Below are 21,729 nucleotides of genomic sequence, written 5' to 3' on the forward strand. Positions count from 1 at the left end.
TCTCTAAAAGTACAGTGGGTTGAAGAAGGCACTTGCCCTCTGGTTTCCACATGGCTCCAAATCCACATATGTATGTGTGCACGCACACGCACGTGCCCACACACTGCATATCAACATGGTTAAACGGTTGTGTCTGTCCTATCACAGTTATATTTATCTTCACACCATGCTGTAGAATATCAAACCTCCTATCAGGTGAACTCCTAGAAAGTGAAAGTTGTTTGCAGTTGGCCTTTCCAGGAAATTTGAGAAAACACTCAAATTCAACTTCATACTTGTCCAAGAAAGCATCCTATTACCCCCTCTCCCCCCGCCCGCCCCAGTTCACAATGCAGAACCCATTGAGTGTGTTTAAGTAAAAAACAGCATCAGAAAATATAACAACCAAAACTCTGGCTTCATGGTCCTTTAGCAAATCAGCAGCATAATTATAGGGACTCTTAGGACTGACCTCAGAGAACCCAGAGAAATCAAACGCATGCCTCCCCACTGGTGACACATTTGCTATAGGGTAAAGATAGGAATCTTGAACCTGGTCTCTGTAGAATAGGAGCCACAAAGCATACAGGGCTAATGAATTAGCAGGTACCTCTCTCCCTGTCAAACTCAGAGAAGGGCATGCTACACTCCAGCAGGGAGGCATGAGCTGTGACCTTTCTTGTGTGACAAAAAACAAAAACAAAAACAAAAACAAAATCCTGGTAGCTTTTAGAGTTGTGTCTGTGCACTACAAGGCTGTGTGTTACCGACTCCAGCTGGGCTATGTTTCCTATGTAGAGGAGGAAGAGGTAATATCTACCTGGGGCCAGTAATGCAATGTTGGAGATAGCCTTGAATGGTTACAGTCAGAACATTTGAAGAGAGATCTTTGTTGCTGCAGAAGTAAAACACATATTACTTCAGCTACCATATTTTCCTGTTAAAGTGTTTTGAAAGTCAGTCCAAATGTATGTATTTTTAATTGCTAGGAAGTCAACTGTACCGAAGCAAAACCATGTAATTATAATTTTCACAGTCAATCCATGCCTGAGTATTTTTTTCAACCCACCTGAGACCACAGATACCATCCCTGTGACATCCTTAGACCCAGAAGAAGGGTCTGGAGACATCTGAAATCTTTCAGGTTTTATGCAACAGGCCCAGAAATAAAAGCTACAGACATCACCTGTGGGAATCATGCTGCTGACTGTTGGTTTCAGGAAACATGTTTGTAGGGCCCATGACCCTGGTAGTGCTTTGGAGTTACGCTTACAGTTAGATACAGTTTAATATGTTTATTATTCTCATGTCTTGAATTAATTATTGTAATTGTTCAGCATTTTGAAAATGACATACATTGTTCAACATCTGAAATTCACCTCTGGGTAGTCACAATGGTAGAATCTGGATGAATAGACAAGTCATGACTTGTTAGACCAAAACTGAGCCATCCCTCAAGCATGCTGTATTGACACACCATCTTCAGTAAGGCAGGCTTCATGCTCCTCCCTGCTGGTGCTATGAGGAACAACTACACCATCCTTTCTACAGACAAGAGATGATGTGGTCTTGTGGCCTTGGGGAAATTAACCTAATGCCTCTTATGATCCCTATCCCCAGTGAGCAGCATGGCAACCTGGAGCTTGGTCCAAATCCTTTACTTCTTCAGAGATGGCTACCAAGTTACGACATGTATATTTGTGAAATTCAGTCATGAGAAAGAAAATTCTATCCATGCTACTAATGGGACACCCATACCTATACCTATACCTACACCTACACCTACACCTATACCTACACACACACACACACACACACACACACACACCTCCAGAAGAAACCCTCTCCACACACAGCATTCCTCCACTGGGGATAACCCCACACCAACATGGCTCCACTTGGGATGCTCACATACATGCAGGCAGTGTAGATCCATTAGGGACACGAGCGTGTATAATATACCACATGATATGCATATGGTGAGACTCCATGTGGGACATATGCTTATTTCATATTGGATTAGCTGAGGTCTGAGAGGGCAGTTCAACCCCCTTTATTGGAACGATGTTAATTTTAATGAAATGGAACAAATTGCCCCATTCTCTTTCCCTTGTGACAGAGACATGTTCTAGCTTTCCAAGTATATTTAACCATCAATCTACACCCAGACTCCAGGAAGCCATTTCTGAATTTAAACCCAGAATGTCATTTGCAAGCCAATAAGGAGATTTAAAACCTGGTGTTCTGTGGTGTGAAGTACTAATATATAATCAATGCAGAGCACAGTCTAAATGGCAGGCATTGCCATTCTATCTGGATGCGCACACCACCCTTTGAGTCACAGCACTCTCTTAATTAGACCTTTAAGTACAGCAGCATAAAAGGAATTACAGTAATCAAGCCCAAGACTGCCTAGATGAGAAGAGGAACCAGAGAAACCAAACTTTGAAGGAAAAAAACTGACATAAAAGATTATAGACATTTTGACACTTTAATTAATGTTAGTCTCAAAACATAAGTATAAATCAACTGAGAGACTGAAATCACTTCCCACAGGCATTTACACAATGGTCTCCCTAAAGTTTTAAAACAATTATGTGGCCATACAAGTTTGGGGGCCACACTGAGGGTTAGCAGCTAAGATGCCTGTTTAGAATGTGCTAATTAGCAAGAAATTATAGTGTAACCAGTGCTGAGCATCTCCCAGACAGGGAAACGGGGCGATGACAGCTGCTTCACTGTGGAGACACTTCCTGTTTTTGTTTTAACTCTCCACAAATCAATCACACCATACAGCAAGAGCTTGCATGAGAGTTGAACTCCCTTTCAGAGATATGAAGAACCAAGTGTTGTTTTTTTTTTTTTTATGTAGAGAATATACTAAGGGCCAGGTAACCCAGAAAGGGACTTTATCACCATAGCTGGCCCACAGGGGACTTTGTAATGACACCATTGCAAAACAGAAGTTAAAATGAACAAGCCATGTATGTTTCCCTTCCAAATCTACTGTTCAGATACAACTCTGATCTGGTTTCTTAGGAATGGGGAGAGTTTAGGTTCAGGCATCATGGCACATGCTGTAATTTCAATGTGCAGGAATCAGAGAGATGAGAGTCACAAGTAGAGACTTGGCTGGGTTACATAGCAAGATGGTCTTAAAGAACCTAGGATGTCACACAGTGATGATCATGTGGAAGGCCCTGGGGTTGACCCTCAGTGCACATAAAGACCTTAAATGTATATGGTAACATGTGAAAGGATAAATCCAGTTGGAACTCATAGATCAATAACTGACACATTAGTTGGTAACTGGGGAGGGATTGCATGGATTTATGTTGTCGATAAAATTTGAACTGTGTTGTGGCTAGCCCTATCTTATAGTATCTGTGCACACACATATGCACAAACATTAGTTTCACTCAGACTCTTAATATGAATGGAGTCTCTACTGGAGTGATTCTGGAATTCTACTTATCTCATTGCGGTTTTGAGGGAAGGCTAATTCTACGTGGTTCTTTGCTGGCTTAAGTTCACAGGTGCTATTGACCTACGGAGGTAAATGTATCTAGATATCAATATCTGTTAATTAAGGAAGAGATGACTATAAAGAATTCATGAACAATAAACCAAATGCTTCTTGAAGAGGCAGACTCAGAGCATACCTAACATACTAAGATGTTGCAGAGTACAAGTAACATATACTAAATAATGTCTGTTTGGAGGCCTCAAGCCAACATTATGGGCTACATTGCCATAATTTCAAGGTGAACAGAATGAAAAGGAAAATAGAGGTATTGATTCCCCCTACAAAACAGGCAAGTGTTGATTTGCCTTCTGCCTCATTGAGACTAGGCAGACAGCCAATGTCAGCTGTGACAACAAATTGGTGTCCTTGGAGTGCAGTCCTCTGAGAATCCTCAAGGCCTAGGTGAATCAATAAATGCCATCACTATTAGCTGGCCAAGCATGGCCATCCAGTGGACTGGAGGTCCATAGCTGTTAAGAGAATGAGGGTGTGGGTGTTGGAGGGGTGGCTGACTTTACACATCACAGGCATCATGGCTGTGAAAGGTGAAGGGTCATGGCTCTCTTGCTGCATTCCACATTAAGTGTTAAGACAAACTCCATGCATATCTGGAGTGTCCTCACAATGGATATGTTCTGTACATTCCAGCTGTTCCCTGGCAACAGAAGTTCATATGCTTAAAATTCTCTGCTTAGTATGGCACCATGAAAAACCACAGAGATTCTCACAGGATAGGCAGCTTTACAGCACTTTCATTCTCTATAAAGTTCAGCCCCTTCCTGGTCCAGGCAAAGAGTGCCTGGCCAGAAGAAGGAGTCCTGGAGACAGTGACTCATCATGGCTCTACTTGGGTATGGAGCCCGGAGGCATGATGTATGGGCCAAAGTGGTAATTTGCTGTGCAATCAGAGGGGCTCTCAGAGCTGTTTGCCAGCTGGCTCTCGTTATGTCACAAATGCTATTCTTTATTTAAGAAAATCTGCCTCTAACTCCAGGGTATAAAGAAACAAAGATGCAAATTTCATAATTAACTATAAAGAATTTCTACAGAAGCCCACACACAGGAGTAGCCTACCCATAGCTAATCAGTGTACAAATCCCAACATACAAGGGCAGCCTACTGTATGCTGGGTGCTACAGGCAGGATAAAACACTGTCTTCTCTCCTTTCTTCCCTTCTCTTTCCTCTCCTTATATTCCATCCTCTTCATCCAGAAAACTCATTCATAAAACCCATAGTACCCATAGTTTTATGCAAGTCTACAGAGACAGAGAAATCTCATTCATTCATTCATTCACTCATTCATTCGATTACACATCCATTTATTCACCATTTCATTAAATAAATCCACAAAAATTTAGTATAATCTCTATAATATGCCACACTATTCCAGGCACTGTGAATTCAGCTGCAAAAAAAAAAAAAATCCCTACCTCACCGTGCTCATATTCTAGTGGAGGAGAGAGATGTTTAATAAAGTGGGTTAGTGAGCTGTCCATCATATGATGAAGGACACACTGGATACAACTGCACCAAACCCTTGGCAGGTACTGGGCATGTGGGATCTTGCTGTCTTCCCTGCTAAGTGAGGGTCTGACTTACTGCCCAGTCAGTCCTAGATTAATAGAATTATTAAAGAAAGAAAGACACATGGTTTTCCCAGTTCCAAAGCTACTTGCCAGTGGAGATGTGATGAAGGAAACCACTTAGTTCTCAAGGCAAAAAGGGAATTAATTATTGAGCAGATGGCTTTACAACATGAGCTGGGTAAGACGGTTGGCTTTATGCCATGGCTTTATGAAGAGTTAGGTTCCACATGAAGATTAGGGACTAATAAACATCTGGCCAGATGCAGTACTAGCTTGTTTTGAGGTAGTCACATGCTGGAAAGAATCTCATCTTTTTGCTTTCTCACAAAACAGGTTTACTTCTGATGAGCACCAATCCAGACAGGGGATGACAACAGACCCTTTCTGCAGCTGGGATTTGTCTTGCAAAGCAGGTGCCTTGCTATTTGACATAGCAGAGACTTCATTTTTAGGAGTTCTATGCATGTGTTAGTGAGTATAGAGAAGACAAGCCACATATCTAAGCAGCTGGTGGCCAGACAATGGCTCCAAAGGCTGTGGCAGGACATTTTCCAAAAGAGCTTTTTGCCCTGGGAACCACATGTCTGCTCCTGCTGCGTCTGCAATCAGGGACACAGTATGATGGAGTTCCTATCTGTATTCACCAGGCGTATTTGGGATGGGCTCAGTCCTGAATGCATCTAGGAAAGCCTTAGATGCTATCAAGTCCCGATTTGCAGCAAATGCTGGGTCTCTGACTGATCTGTGGGTTCTGGACACCCGTGGGAATGTGGCCATAGTGGATGTAAGGAGCACATGGGAAGATGGAGCCCCAAGAACTAACAGGATCATGACTTTCAGTCACATTCTTTTATCCTTGGCAACTCTGGCTTCTTCAACACTGGCATGTCCTCATAATGTTCCAAGAGTGCCCAATCCCAACAGTTTGTGAAGGAAATTTTCTCAGGTATGCATAATTCATAGTGCCAGTAATAGGTCCCATGGCCTCACTCCTGCCCTGGGCATTTTTCCAAAAGCATCCAGAATTGCACTCCTAATGACTCACCATGCCTACTAAGTCCCAACAGCAAAGAAAGCAAGCCTTTGAGGATCCTCATAGATGTAGCCCCGGTTTACTATCTTAGGATTTCCTTTGTTATGATAAGACACCATGACCAAAAGCAACCTGGGGAGGAAGGGGTTTATTTAATTATACAGCTTTGTAGTCCATTATCCAGGAAATACAGGGCAGGAACAGATACAGATACTGTGGGGGGATACCATTTACTCCTCCCCAAAGCTTGCATAGTCTGCTTCCTTCTAAACCTCAGGACCACCAGCTCAGGAGTGGCACTGTCCACAGTGTGGCCCTCTCACATCAATAAGCAATCAAGAAAATGCACCATAGCCTTGCTCACAGGCCAACACAGCGGGGATGTTTTTTTCAATTGAGGTTCTGTTTTTCCAAAATGACTCTAGCTTGTGTCAAGCTGACACAAAACCTGTCAGGACATCTACAGAAAGGGGTTTGAGATAACACTTGTGTTCTTATAGTTACAATCCAAGATCTCAGCTCAACCTAAAAACATGAATAAGCAAAAGGGATTTTGACCACACTGTGAGTCCTAGAACAATTTTTAACAATTGACATTAATTAAAGGAAAGATTAAATGTCAGCCAGCCAGCATTCATATAGATGTTTCTGAAGGTAATGATTATTAATTTATTTGTACATGTCTGCAGCTTCCAGATCGGTCTCCAATCTAATTTGGTTTCCTTTCATTCCACAGAACATCCTTGCAGTATCTTATGGACATTAGGTACTAAGTAAATATTTGTGAATTTGATTCAATCAACTATATGATTGATTAGAATGGCAGTAGAGTTATGACCTGCTGTAAATCATCACAATGAAAAAGAAAATGTCAGCTTTGGCTAGAGAAAGCAATGAAAGCACACACTGGCATTTATAGAACCAGATGAGCAAGCTTGCTCATTTTTATGGGTTGGGGCTTTCCTCCTGGATCTCAGCACCCCTTGTGGGTACCTGCATCAGCCAGGACCAGTTAGGTACCTCCGATGCTCTTTTTTTTATTGTTAGTAGTATTTATTATTTTTGATAATTGTTTTGGATATATTAGTTCCAAACACCTCCGATGCTCTTAATCATGGCTAATACACTAATATGATTGATCGGTTTATTTTTCCTTATTGCTTATTTTACTTGGCACAAAAATAAGTACATAAATAGATAAACAGTAGTATGAATATTCTTAGTGATGATTCTCTGGTATTTTTCAAAGCCCCCCTAGGACATGTGTTGAAAAGACACAGTGTGCTACTCTGACATGACTAGGTCAAGGTGGAATAAATCTGATGGCACTGCTCGCTCTAACAAGGGCTGCTTCCATGTGCCCGCAGACACTCCTCTCTACAGAACTATTTTCTCACTTTGCCTTACTACCACCTTCTTTGTCATCTGGAAATATCAAGTGGCACAAATTTTACAACTCGAATCCCTAAAACTATTCACCAAGTCATCGTGCGTTGCTTAGCGTTCTAGGCATCTGGTGTTTCAAAGGGGCTCAGACTAATTTCAGAGCAATCAGTCTCATTCAACTCTTGCATCAATCTTGGAGACACTAAGTTGGCTTGAGAGAATCTGTCTTAGCTCAATACACTGCCTGCCATCAGTAATAGCCGACATTCCTAGAGTGTCAGGGTTGAGCATTCATTCCTGATGGCTGTCAAAATCGAAAGGAAGTTATTATGGGCTTTTGTTATATTAATGTTTTTATTGAGATATGCTTACAGTGGAATCACCAACCCCATTCAGTCTCCCATGAGACGGCATGTGCCACCACATCTAGCTTGAAGCATTTGCCTAACTTTTAAACAAACATCTTTTGTTTTAAAGAAAAGCAGTTCAGTCAAATTAAGCTCAGGCTCCTACATAATTAGTGCCTTTCCAGAGACAAACATGACATTTTGAAGGGTCTGAGGTGATGATATTGCAGCTAGGAGGCTACTATGAAATCTGCATCAAAACTCAACTCTGAGGCAAGGGTTAGAGTGGGCCCTGCTTCTCTGCAAAAATCCCTGCCTTTGGCCTTTGTGCTTTTCTACATCTCTGTGGAGTTGTACACATTTCCCTCACAAACCTTCCCAGGTCAAGTGGGATCAGGGGCTCCTCTTCTGTCTGCTGTCTTTCTGGGGAAGATAATTCCAGGAGAACATCTATCCTGGTGAAGATCACCTGATCTTTGGGGAAGAATGCAAGATCACTAAGAGGGGAGAGGTCTAGAGGGTAGAGGTGTAGAAAGAAGGGTCACAGAGGGAGGAAAAGGTGCAGAGGGAGGAGGCACAGAGTGAAGAACATCTTGTGAGCAATGAAGTAGACAGAGACCTGGCCATGATGTAGTAACTGCTGTGCCTGAAGCATGTGAACATCGTCTGAATATAGCCCCTGGGTTCACTGGTGATGAGGTACCATAGCTAGAGGAAGCAAAACTGAAGCTCACAGTCAGCAAAGCTTGGGTGTGGAGAGCCTTTGGGAGACCTCTATAGGGTCTACAGACAGGGGTCAGGGGTCAGCTCTCAAACCATGTACTGCTGTGAGCATGGGGGTACTTTGTCTAGCCCAGCTGGTACTGCCAGTATCATGGGCTGGATATGAAGTGTCCTCCAAATGGTACATGAGTTCAAACTTTGGCTCATGTACTGTTAAAGCTCTTAGGCCATGAAGGAAGGCTCAGACCACTGTGTGACCCACTGAAGGTGGGTATTGAATAGTCTCTTTGAAGGTGGGTCTGGTTGTAGGAGATGGGTCACTTGAGGGATGCCTTTGAATGCTGTATCTTGTCCTCATGTTTATCTTCTCTCTATGTCCTATCCACCATGATGCTCTGTTCTACCCTGAACCTTCTGCCAAGATGTTGGATTGTGTCACAAGGCCAAAACTACCTAGCTGAACCCTAAAACTTTGTCATAAAACAAACCCTTTCTTCCTTAAGTTGGCTTTCTCACAGCAACAAAACACTGAAACACAGTCAGGGGCCTTCTTGGTGAGGGAAGCAGTCCCCGCACATTCATTCTTTCATTGCCATGACCTCTGAGCTCCTGTGGCTGAGTCACATGAGCCACTGTCTGAAGCCCTGACTTTCCCAACTCACCCTGTCAGTTTTGTTTCTTATTAATTTCTGAAGGCCATGCTAACCGGTATCCCTGAGAACAGGGCCTGCCTTGGACCTGAGTTCGGACACAAGAAAGAGGCCAGGTCGTTGGTCTTAAGTATATTTCCCTAAACTTCAAATATGGGAAAGAGATTTTAAAGACACACCTGTGTTTCTATTCAACACAAAGATCTGGAGGTTTCTGTGGATTCCCAGAAGTGAGGGGTAGACCACAGCAACTGCAGAGACACCCAGACATTCACGGGACACTTTGGACTGATCTCTTCGTGGGGTCATCACTTAGGGTTCTATGATCCACAATGGGTTTAAGCTGTAGGTGAGGGCAGAAGGTGTGGTCTGGGCAGGAGGAAAACATGTGAGTTTTACAGTGTGGGTTCTGTCCTGAGTGTATTTTCCCAAAAGAAAAACGTGTTCTTAAAGTCCAGTGTGGGAGAGACAGCAACATTCACACTTGTCCCCACTTATAGAAGCCCTCATGCATACACACACTCACCTAATGTTTCCTGAAACATACTGAGTTAGACAGACACCGCCACTCATAACCTGCCATATCTAGAACCTGGAACTGTACACACAGTGAATGGGACAGATGTGACTAAGCACAGGGTCTTGAGATGGGACATGGTACTGGCTTATCTAGTGGGCAAATAACATTCCTGGGGTACTACTTGTAGGGATAGGAAGGCCAGAGTCAGCAAAGAAAAGTTTAGGACAAAAGAAACAGTTTAGGACCATGCAGCTGGTGCTGCAAAAGGCAGGAGATTCCACTGGGTGAAATGTCAAAGAGGGATTCTTAGAGTATCATTTGGATCCTAGAGAAACAGTGTCTGGCTATCACCTTGAAACCCAAGTTAGATATGGGATCTCTACAGGGGTCATGGGAAAGGTCTGTGTGGCTCTAGGACACAGAGCTGTGGCCATGTGCTACAACAGTGTTAGATATGGGATCTCTGCAGTGGTCATGGGACATGTCTCTGTGGCTCTAGGACACAGAGCTGTGGACATGTGCTACAACAGTCAGCCTGGATTGAGCATACATGCTCATTAAGGCTTCACCAATCCCAGTGCCATTTTGGTGTTCCCAGTTCTGCAGCTGTTCAAGAGGTACAGGATGATCCTGGACTACCTTCATCTCTGTAAAGATCTACACTATTCTACAGTGGATCTATGTTGCCCAGGGTCTTTCAGCAAGCTTTCCAACTTGTCACATTTGTCAGAATCCAGTGGCAACCTTGCATCTTGGGTCATGATGGGGCCCTGTGATCCTTCTGGTAGGCCTGTACCCCAATGTCTGTGGTTCTACTCTCATAGATTTCCTTCAGCAGACTCCTCCTCAATGACTGGAAGCTGAAGCTCTCTCCAGTCTAGATTTCCATACTTGTCACCGAGCATTAGGCAAACCCTGATGTGCCATTAGAGGCTGCTGCATAGTGTTTTCTATGAATTTAAATGTTGAATTCTGGAGGGATGTTCTTAATGCTCAGGAAAGTAAACTAGAGACTCAAGGCTTAGGAAGGTCCAGAAATACAAGATTTCCCACTGGGCTATAGAAGCAGTGAGGACTGATTGAGACGGGGCTTCTACAAGCTGAGCTGTGAGTCATGCAGGGAACTCCAGGGACACAGCTTTTGTAAGCTGTCACCCACACTGGGGTAGGCTTCTCTGTCATGCACCTGCCTTTGAGTCCTCATCCATGGTATTGTAAGTTAACACCTTAGACATATTCCTCATAAGGAACCTCAACAAATTCACAGGCACACCAAGCTAAGCTCGCCTGGAATCTTTCTTTTGTCTGTCATCGGTGCTCTGTGTGTGATGAAGTCACACACCAGAGGTGCTTTAGCTTTCACAGATCCACACCACTCTCTTTGTCTCTCTTGTTGCCAGGCTTCCACTGGCTCTGTTTGGTGAGGGTACCAGCTGCACTCGGCACCCAAGCTGTTCCTAAAGAACACCCTAAAGAACCTCTCTTCTTAGGATTGAGCTGTTCCTTGTGTCCCATCCTATTTCTGCACCCTGGCACTTGCATTCCTGTAGGGTGACTTTAAACTTAAGAGGGCAGCAGTGGGCCAGCAAGGCCAGTCCCTGGGTTTGGTTCCTCTCCTGTTTCCTTTAGAGTCTGGTCTGTCTCCATTTGGGGCTGTAGTGGCTGCAACTACATCTGACAACTGGGCGATTCATCTTCCTTGATGACATCATTTATGTCACCTGGACAGAAACCTTTTAGAGTCTCCTAGGGACAGAGCTGGAGCTAAAACTTCTTCAGTGTTCTGGACCTGACCAATGATACAGTAGCATCATCTGCAGGCTGTTCCAGCTGCTCAGTGCTGCCCAACTCTTCTCTCTTTTACCTGCATGATTAGGTTTGGCTGTCATCTCCAGAACTTTCTATAGCAGGGCAAGGGCAGACTTTCCAACTCTTGTGCCCATTAGCTTCACTGCATAAGAAACTATAGCCTTGGGCCATTTTCCTCAACCAAGAAGTTAACATGCCATGGTTAGCTCCTCCTTAGTCCTCTTGTCTTGGCTTGCAGATGACATTTCCCCACGACCACTCCTCTGTGCGTTTGTGTCCCAATCTCTTCATCCCTTAAGTACCAGTTCTACTGGGTAAGGGGACACCCAGGTGACCTCATTTTAGCTTAATCACTTCAGGAGAGGCCTATCTCTGAGTAGTCACAAGCTGAGGGCCTGAAGGTTAGGGATTCCACAGAGTTTTTCGAAGACTGGACTCATCCTGCAACTCTCTTCTGCTGGGGGTCACTCAGCAGTCCCTGAGCTGTTTCAGTGCTGATCCACAGTGCACAGTACCTGCTCTATAGCCCCTGAGCCCTTTTTGCCATATTGGTTTCTCCTTCCTTCCTGCTCAGTGCTTCTGGATCCCTGACATCAAGGGCCTTCCTAACTCCAGGCTTGTATGTCTCCCTATACTGGCTCACACTACTCAGTCTTGAACTTTCAGCCAGCCACACTGCAACTGTGGGATTCTGGATATTCCCATGGTGTCTCAAGCCTCCCTCTGGCTTCCATCACTTTCCATACACATCTTATTGACATGCAGCAGGTGTATGTAGATGACTGGTTCATCGCTTGTGACTGTTCCCAGGCCTTACATCTGAGGTTGAAGCTCAGACCCACAATGATTCTATATTCAAAGCAAGTTGTTCATGCCCCGAACACAGCGCACACCCCATAAATGCTCATGATCTAAACACAGCATAATGGTTTCTGTGATGTGTAAGATGGCTTTTCTTTATTTTGGACTTTTATATCTTGAAGTTGAAAGTGGCCGTGTGTGATCTTTCCTCAACGTTCTCTGTTCATTTGTTTATAGAAGTTTATGATTCTTCTTTACCTTATTAGGAAGTGCTTGGATTTCAAGAAGTTGGGGACAAAGCCCCTTGCAATGCTCAGGCCATAAACTTGGCATAGTTTATGCCATCTGTAAAGACCTAATATTCACACAACAGAGAACTTAGCAAAGAAGTACAGAAAAAAAATCATGTTATTGAGAACAGTTTTCACTCTGTCTAATATTCAAGACAAAAATATAAGGATAACTTTTCCTCTGGTATGTTAGTGAAGATTTGTCTTAGAAACAGAGTTATTATGCACCCTGGAGAGAGAAGTCACTGTTGAAATATGAATAATAAGATAAAGTAGGTCTGTGCTGTTCCCTTTGTCATCCCTGTGTGGCTTTCCCTTGGTTCTGATGACTTCTAGAATTAGTTGTGACATGTGTGGAGACAATTTCTGACCCAGAGAAAAACCATTATCATCTAATTTTATACTGCTTCCCTCCACAGTACCAATGTTATTCTTTCCCTCGAAAAATCGGGTGAAATGAGCATTTAGACAAGCAAATCTACCTGATAAATCATTTCATAGATGAGAGAGAAACCAAGTGTGAAATGAAAGTTAGATGTTTTCAAAATCACTTCGTTTAAGAAGGGGTCTATAATCAACACCCACTGCTTTTCATAATGAAAGGCATGATGGGTGGGGTCATACTGCCCAGTGCTGTGTTTCATGTTTGCTGGGGACCACAGAGACCGATGAGTAAAGCTTGGTGGGTTGGACTCCCTGAACCCCACGTTGCAGGTGAGGAGAGGCGACCTGATAGGCATGTTGGCTGATAGCACACACCTGCCAAGGGTCTAAGTTAAGACTGCTTACTATGCTCTTAAAAATCTATAGTAATTCACTCATCTGTACACTTGACACTTGATTTATATTGCATGAGCATGGGGTTTCTAGATTTACATGTTTATAAGGTGAGAAAATCTAATACTGCCTGTTTTCATTTTTCAAGTCTCTGTAAAGAACATGTTTAAATGCATCTTGTACTTCAAAACAATCACTCTGAGATGTTTTTGAAAGTAGATTTTTTTGAGCCATGAAAAGAAAGCATTTTTTTTTTTTTAAAAAATCCCTTTCAGTCCTGGAGACAAATCCCAGAACCTCCTGTACTCCAGATAAACACCCTACTGCTGAGCTGCACTCCAAGTGCCCCAGGACGTTAGAAGAGTGTTAATTCGTCAAAATAATCTCCAATGTGAATGAAGGTGGCCATCGAATGCTAGTGTAACAGTTTACAAAACCAGGAAGTACTAGAGAATAAAGTTACTTAAATTCTCTTGCCTGGTGCACAGGCAGTTCTGATCAAAGGTGGGATTCAGCTCTCACCGTCAGCATGCATAGTCATATAACTGACAACAGAAGGCACAGTCCTAGAAGGAAGCTGACATGGTTTTCCCATCATGTAAACTATATTAGGAGGGTGGCAACGTCAAGCCCTGAACCTTCAGGCCCAAAGAGTAGCTTGATAGAGGATGCCCTTCATGGATACCATAAGGGAGATACCAAAGGAAGACATACTTAAGTCTCAGAATATTGGGAGAGTTACAGTACCATGACCATAAGCAGCCATAATGGGGCCATGAAAGGAGAGGCAGGAGACTCAGATCCATCATTTCCCTTCAGTTCTGTGACACAGGGAGTTTCTCCATCTTATGAGGGGTTGGGGGTAAGGGTAAGTTCTGTACATGAGTCACAAGGCAGGAAGGTGATGAGAACAGGGGAGAGAAATGGCTAGGCAGTTTAGGGGATCTAAATGTGCAGTTTATCTTTGACGGAAATCTATGGATGTCCTTAGCCCTATTGATATCCTGCTCATGCTTCAGGCAGGAAATACCAGAAGTGTTTAAGACAAATGTTTTTGGTTCTGCCTTGGCTAGAGGGCTGGAATGTCAAGAATGGGCTGGGTTTTTATATCTTTCCCCCTAAATGAACACCTTTCCTGGAATCCACATGGGAGGGTGTGGTAGAAAACTGACAGACACTGGACAGTTGAACAGGGAACTAGACTGACTCACCCCCCCCATGCCTCCATCAAGTATAGTCTTAATGACTCCACGGTGGTAGTGACCTTCAATAGTATCCCACACTCTGGGGATCTCGCCTGTTGTCTTTCTTAAGCTTTCAACAATAAAATGCTTCCTAAAACTCACCTTCTATGAACTTCATTCTTCAAATTTGAAAGGCAAGAAACTGGACATTACTGACTCACTCCAAATTTTGTGTGAAGATGAATGTCTGGCACCCTAACTTCTGAGTTAAAAGCCCACCTAAGAGCTGAGAGAGGCTCCCAAGGACATCCCCAAATTTTCATGTATTAAAGGCACCAGAGAAGAGCAGAGTATAATTCAAGTTGTCTTGTGCTTTTACACAGCTGCAAGGGGGTTGGAGAACTCAAGGCCACAGCTCTGATTGCTCCCCAGTTCTCAGGAAAAAGACTGTTAAGGCTGTGTGACCTGATGTCTAGAGAGACAGAGCTAGGATGTCTATAACAACACAATAGTAAATTTGAATTCTGTGACTTCAGGACTTTTCCTCTACACTGCTTTTCCAGATTAACAAAAATCTTTGACATTGTTCATAATCTTTTTAACCAGGCCATGTGGAGTATCATCAAGCATCTGTTGAGTGAAGAAAAATCCTCAGCATTCAATAGGCTGTGCTCAGAGTAGCAGTGGTGGGTCCAGGGGTGACCTGAGCTTTGGCTTCTCACAATGGTACCCCATAATGCCAGCAGTCTTCTAGCTGCCTACCTTTGTGCTTATCTGGCCCACCAATTTTTTCCATGATGCTGATATTTACCCCATAGTTTAGAAGAGAGTTTGACTCAGTAACTAGGCCGAGATCCATTGGAAACTTTGAATAGAAACATTTAAAAATTATTTTGTGTGGGGATTTTGGGAATGTGCAGTGTGCCTGGGAAAAACGATTTACTGTGTATATAAATCAGAACTTCAGACTGAGTTTTGGTACTGATTCTTACATTATCTCTGTGAAATCTGTTCTATTTCTATTCTCTCCATAACGACAGCTCTAAAAACAGCAAAGCCATTTTCTACCACATAATTATTGTTTCAAAGCCTTTCTGAAGACCATGAAAATGCTTAATTGTTCATTTGCTTGTAGGGGGCATCCAACAAACACCAGTGATCTTGAGTAATTCTCTTCAAAGGGGTTGCCTTTTGATTTCGTTATTTTTATTTTTGACATAGGGTCCTACCAAAGAGTTCAGGCTAGTGTGGGACTCAATATGTAGCCCAGGTTGGCCTCAAACTTTCAATCTTTCTGCCTCAGCCTCTTGGGTACTGGGGTGATGGGACTACACTGCTTAGGCCTACCTTCTAAGGGTTGCTTTTTAATGTAGTGATTGTGAATCTCATTCCTCTGTGTTTTACTTATCTCTATTTTTGCATGTAGATAGAAGATGAACAGCAACCTATGACACCACTGAAGCAGAGGAGCACATGACATAGGACACCTGAGAGAACAATCAAAGATTGTAACTGCCAGTCTCAAGAACCCCGTGACTGTGCCTTCCTGTTGACATGTACAGCTCTGTCTACTTTCAGTCATAGACTTGGGCTGTGTCCTCAGCTTTACACTAAGCTGTGATGAGGACAGAGTGCCATATTCCATTGGACATCTCTCATCAAGGTCCATGGCTTATGGTTCAGTGCATCACAGAAGCCTCTGTTGGGGCCACTAGGCCACAGAAGAAGACAGCAAGTGTAACAAGTCCTTTTCTGTCTCTCCAGCCAGCTCCCAAATAATGACATGGAGACTTCTTATTGATTATGAAAGCTCAGACTATAGCTTAGGCTTATTCCTTCCTAGCTCTTATAACTTAAATGAACTCATTAATCTACATTCTGTTATGTGATATTAACTCTCTTCTATCTTGCACCTCCTGTTTCCTCTACATGTCTCCTGGCTTCTCCTGAAAGCCTAGATTCTTTCTCCTCTTCTTTTCCCTGGAAATCCTGCCTATACCCCCTGCCTAGCTATTGGTTGTCCAGCTTTTTATTACACCAATCACAGCAAATACATCTTCACACAGTGTACAAATATCCCACAACAAGCGCGTTTCCACTGCTTTTGTAGATGAGCACTCAACATGTTCTCTGAAGTGCCTTATTCATTGTTACCACTTCTTTGAAGACCTCAACAACAGACTTGGAGAAATGAACAAACCCAGGACTTCACTAAGGTAAGCAGCGGAAAGAAACTTGAAATAGTTTATTTCTCTATAGACGCCAGCATGAAGTATTTCCTCCTGAAGTGCAAGCAACAGTGCAGAATGTACCCTATGGCAGAAATTCTTCAGTTTGTCATTTGGCAGTGTGTGGGACGTGAGTCCTGGCTCACATTAGCACTGAACAAAGAAGCCTGTTGTGAGCACCCTGACCCCTGTCTTCTGGGGTCTTGTTCCTTCTTGCCACATCCCCTATCTGACTTTTGACTCCTGACATCATTTAATATTGACAAAGTATTTCTGTTTCTTCTTAGGATTATATTTAAAATTCCTTTGGTATGGCCACAGCAGTTTGAATCTTAGGCTATCCGAGACACCTCGTTTTTTGACACTGGGATGTTTTACAGCTTCTCTCCCCAGCCTTCACCTGGAGTGTGGCAAACTTTTACTGCTCACTGTGTTTTATGGGCTTCTCTGGGTCATGTATATTCATTGTGTTATATAAATAATAAGTGTTCAGTAAACTAGTGGGCAGTGGTGTTTGGTCTAGGTGGTAAATCTTCAAAGGGTGGATATGGCTTTCTGTAAGAACCGGAGGAAACTGTGACACTGAATCTTCCAAGCTTAAGTCAATGAGGGGATTTACACTAACCACTGACTGGCTTTGTAGTGATGAATCACATTTATAGATTTGCTACTGAGCGGCAGTGACTGAGGCTGGGCTCTGCAATGCAGAACCACTGCAGGGGTCATTGCTTATTCCACCCAGATGTCACCCCAACCTCTTGAATATTGGCATTAAGACCCAAGTACTGCCCAGATGTCAGCACTTAAACTTTTGTCTGCCATAGAAACCTTAATGCAAGTTATTTCTGATTCTTTTAAAGGACCTTGATAATTTCTAGAGTTCATCCTGAGAAAGAGGCAATGGTATCTTTGAAAGAAATGCTTCAGAATGCTATTGCAAATGTCATAATGTGGTGCATGATAATTTCATTGAGTAAGTTTGACCTGTGATGAAGGTGTATGCCATCTCCCTTCTAGGAAAATCACTTAAGCACACCTGTAGGTTTTCTGCTAGGTAGGTGAAAAAGGGTATTCTATTTACCTGCTGTTGACCTGATGGTTGAGGTCATGTTGGAGGGTGTCATCACGGGAATACATTCATCGTCTTGGGAGTAACCAGCTTGGATGGCTCGAAGGTAACTGTGACTCCTTGTCCGGAAACATCCAGGAAGGTCAAGGGCATCCATGGCCTGAGATTCAACTTCACTGAAGACAGATTCACACACTGACTCGAACTGCCCATTGACCTCTGCTTCACTCATCTAGAAGAGCAACAGCACACGTGATGCCAGGATCCATCAGGATGATCGCAACCACGTCACACGAGAACCAAGGACAAATGCACTCACGGGACTCAGTGACGACAGCTCTTTATATTTTCAGCGCAGCTAGTTTGAAATCCGCACTGGGAAGCCGTTAAGCTTGGGGGATGGCTTCTTAGGTTATTTCTTACAAAACTGGAAGATACATAACTAGCTACAGATGATGGAAGTTCTGTGGACTCACCAGGCTGACAGGCATCACCAAGTCTAGGATATAGGGAGGGCAAAAGCCTCCTGAAACACCTGGTACACAGCCAAGGTCCACATCCTCCTTCCCCAGTGACCCCTTCGTCTTCCCCGGCTACCTACCGCTCGGCCTGACTCTGGGTTGGAGGCTGTAGAAGTAAGCACACACGTTCAAGTGCATCAGCTACTTTTAGTTCATTTTCAGGACGTGAGAGTCAGCTGCTGCTCATTGTCATGGAAACGAATCCCAAATTTGGCAGAGGCACTCCTGCCCTCATCACCATTACAGCATCATGAACATAGTCAGGGTGGGGAAGACATGGCTGCCTATGAGATCTGTACACATGAAACATGGTACATTGACTTAAATCTTGGGTGTGTTTTCCCCCTAATAGCTCAGAACTTGCAAGTGTAGCGCAGATAAAGGTAGTAAGTTTTCAGTTTGCGTCTTAAGTTGTACATAGCAGGTTCACCCTGGGAATTGAACTTTCCCGAATACTTTTGAGGAAGCACTGTGTTGGGCCTGTCAGCCCTGGTGAGATCTCAGGCTGAACTGACACGGGCTGGACCATCAGCTTAGCCACAGGGTCTCTGCTCAGGGTGAATGGCCCAAGGGGACATGTTTGTCCTGATGTATGGTGATGCTCATTATACACAGAATGTACTGTTCATGAGTGAAACCAAAGATTTTAAACTGGAAATTCAGTTAAGGGGGTTATAGCACTGAAACCAGGTTGAAGGGTTAGTGGGAGAAGAGTGGAGGATTTTAAGCATAAGAAGCTTAAATGGGGTTAGTGAACTCATATCTGTGTCCAGTGCTGGGGACAAGAGGCCCAGAGCTCAGTCTGTGCTCATCCCAGGGAGTTCTCCCCATTCACTGACTCTGTTTTGGTAAATGACTTCTGAGATGGTAGACAGAATCTGAAATCCCCTGGAAAATGGGCTCCCAAGTAGACTTGTGGGGGACTCTCTTGACTGTGATAACTGAGGTGGGAAGACCCACCCACTATGGGTAGCATCATTCCCCTGTTTGGATCCTGGACTGCATCAACGGAGAAAGGCGCTAGCTACAACCAGTGTCCATTGTTCTCCTTCCCTGCTCGTGGACATTGTGTGACCAGCTGCTTAAAGCCCCCGTGCCTTGACTCTTCTACAGTGATGGGCTGCACCAGAAGCCGTGAGCCAGAACAAACTCTTTCCCCTTCAAGTTCCTGTCAGTGTGTGTCATCACAGCAAGAGGAAAAGAAACTGCACCCACCCTTCAAGTTCTCACACACTATGGATCTCTGTTTTTCAGGTGTGTCTTTCTATATTGCCATGAATATACATTGGTCAGTGGCCTGATGGGGATCTCTGGGGATGCACCCAGCCAGAGTTTGGGACACAGAATAGCACCTATGCTTACTGTTCCCCTACCTCTCCAGTTCCTCTTTTGGTCCCATCTCTCACACCATGAACTCAGTGATAATCTGCTATCTGAGATCTGGTGTTTGTCCTCAGTGCCTGATGGACACAGGCAGACCATTTGTCTATCCTGTGTATTGGACTGCCATTCTCCGCCTTGGCCCTCTCCTCCTCCACCACATCTTTCTAGCTGCCCGTGACAAGAGTCTGTCTGAGAGAAGTACTCAGAATTATGTCACTGCACACAACTGTCTGTAGCTACAGTGATCAAACCTAGAACAGATTCTTAAGTGGGACTTTCCATGATCCACACCACTGTCCCGCCCCAGCCATGCAGACTTCTTAAGTTTATTCTTTAACTGGGCGACAGGCTAAGGTCATGAAAATATTCTTTTCTAAGCTTCTCCTCTCTCCTTAGTTCAGGGTTTAAACAAATTTCCCCTCTGTCGTGACCACCTTGACTTCAAATGCCTCACTAGACAATTGTAGAACTTGCTGGGACATCACTTCACCAACTCCAGGTCCACTGGGTCAGGATTCCCATGCTTTCCCCACACAAATGGGACCTCTTTGCTCCCAAGGCCAGAAAACTCTGGCTCCTCTCTCTTCAATGCCACATCCAAACCAGATGTCATCCTGTCTTTTCCACCCCTTCTCTTTCTCCCTGTCTCCCACTATCTCTCCCTCCACAACACACAGACAGCTAAGAACCAAGACTTTTTTCCTTTCTTGTTCTTTCTGGTCCACTGCAGCTGGTCCACCAACAGCTTCTCAGCAGCTGGATCATGCCGACAGACAGATCAAGGAAGACATTACTTTGAAAGTCTGTCTATCAAAGAATCAGGGGAAGATTGGGGTGATTCATGAAACCAGCTAAGGAGGATGGAGTGGATCATGAAGGTGTGTGATACCAGTTAGACACAGACACCTCAGAGGAGACAAGCTATAGCATGACATCACAAAAGTTTTAGGTCCCAGCAAGTCAATGCCCAGAATAGATGGCTGCAACATGGATGAATCCAGAGGGACAATGTGCTCAGTGAAACAAGCTAGTCCCAGAAGGATCCCTGCTGGGTAGTTACACTAACACCAGGTATTTAAAATAATACAAAAAGTAGAATAGGGGTGGCCATGGGCTGGGGAAAGGAGATAGGGTTTCAGTTTGGGATGATGACAGCATCCTGGGACTGAAAGATGGTGATGGGCTGACTGTGTGCATTGCAACATGGTTGAAATGAGACATTTCAAATTATGTGGTTCTATTATGTAACAACATTCCCTCCTGGAGGGCATGAGGAAGTTCTTAAAACTCAAGCAACAAACAAGTAACAAGTCTCAGTAAGTTTCTGAAGCTTAAAAGATTTACAAGACTACTCAGCAAGGTTATATAAGCAGTAAGACTTCTGGGGAGAAGTCTTTCAATCTATAAAGCTGACTGCAAATTGTTCAGGGGTCTCCAGGGAGGCAGTGTTCCTGGGTTGTTACACATGCTGGGGCAAATATTTTAGGGATGGAGTTGTCTTTCAGCTATATATGTTCTGGAAAAATAACTCAGATTAACTTATTTGTTCTCCAAATTGGACTCTGGATGAATTGAAGGGGGGTACCCTTGAGTGCGGAGGAGACTTTCTCATCTCAGGTGGGTATAACCCAGTAGTGAGTGGTTCTAGGTCCTTGTCTAGCAATTGTGAAAAATGAATTTAATGGAGAAATGATTAGGGCTGGGTGAGACTGAAAGAGGCTATTTTTTATTATTATAGAAATTTTAAAGGAGGCAGATTAAATATTCATGATCCCTCTGGCTCTGAGTGCTGGAGTTACAGGCATGTGCCACCATGCCCAGCTTCACTGCACTTTAAAACTTTTTTATTTGGAGGGGCTGGAGAGAAGGCTCAGTGGTTAAGAGCACTGACTGCTCTTTCAGAGGAACAAGGTTC

The 21,729-nt window shown here is 43.8% G+C and overlaps 1 protein-coding gene across 1 annotated transcript in view; it reads right to left on the reverse strand.

The window, feature by feature from the left end:
- Dlgap2 (DLG associated protein 2) overlaps positions 1-21,729 on the reverse strand; it is a 189,614-nt gene that overhangs the window by 29,272 nt on the left and 138,613 nt on the right. The window contains exon 7 of the mRNA XM_035453012.1: positions 17,923-18,142. Coding sequence (XP_035308903.1) covers positions 17,923-18,142 — 220 coding nt within the window. The remainder of the gene's footprint in view (positions 1-17,922; positions 18,143-21,729) is intronic.

This window comes from Cricetulus griseus (genome assembly GCF_003668045.3).
Source record: "Cricetulus griseus strain 17A/GY chromosome 1 unlocalized genomic scaffold, alternate assembly CriGri-PICRH-1.0 chr1_1, whole genome shotgun sequence".
Lineage (NCBI taxonomy): Eukaryota > Metazoa > Chordata > Mammalia > Rodentia > Cricetidae > Cricetulus > Cricetulus griseus.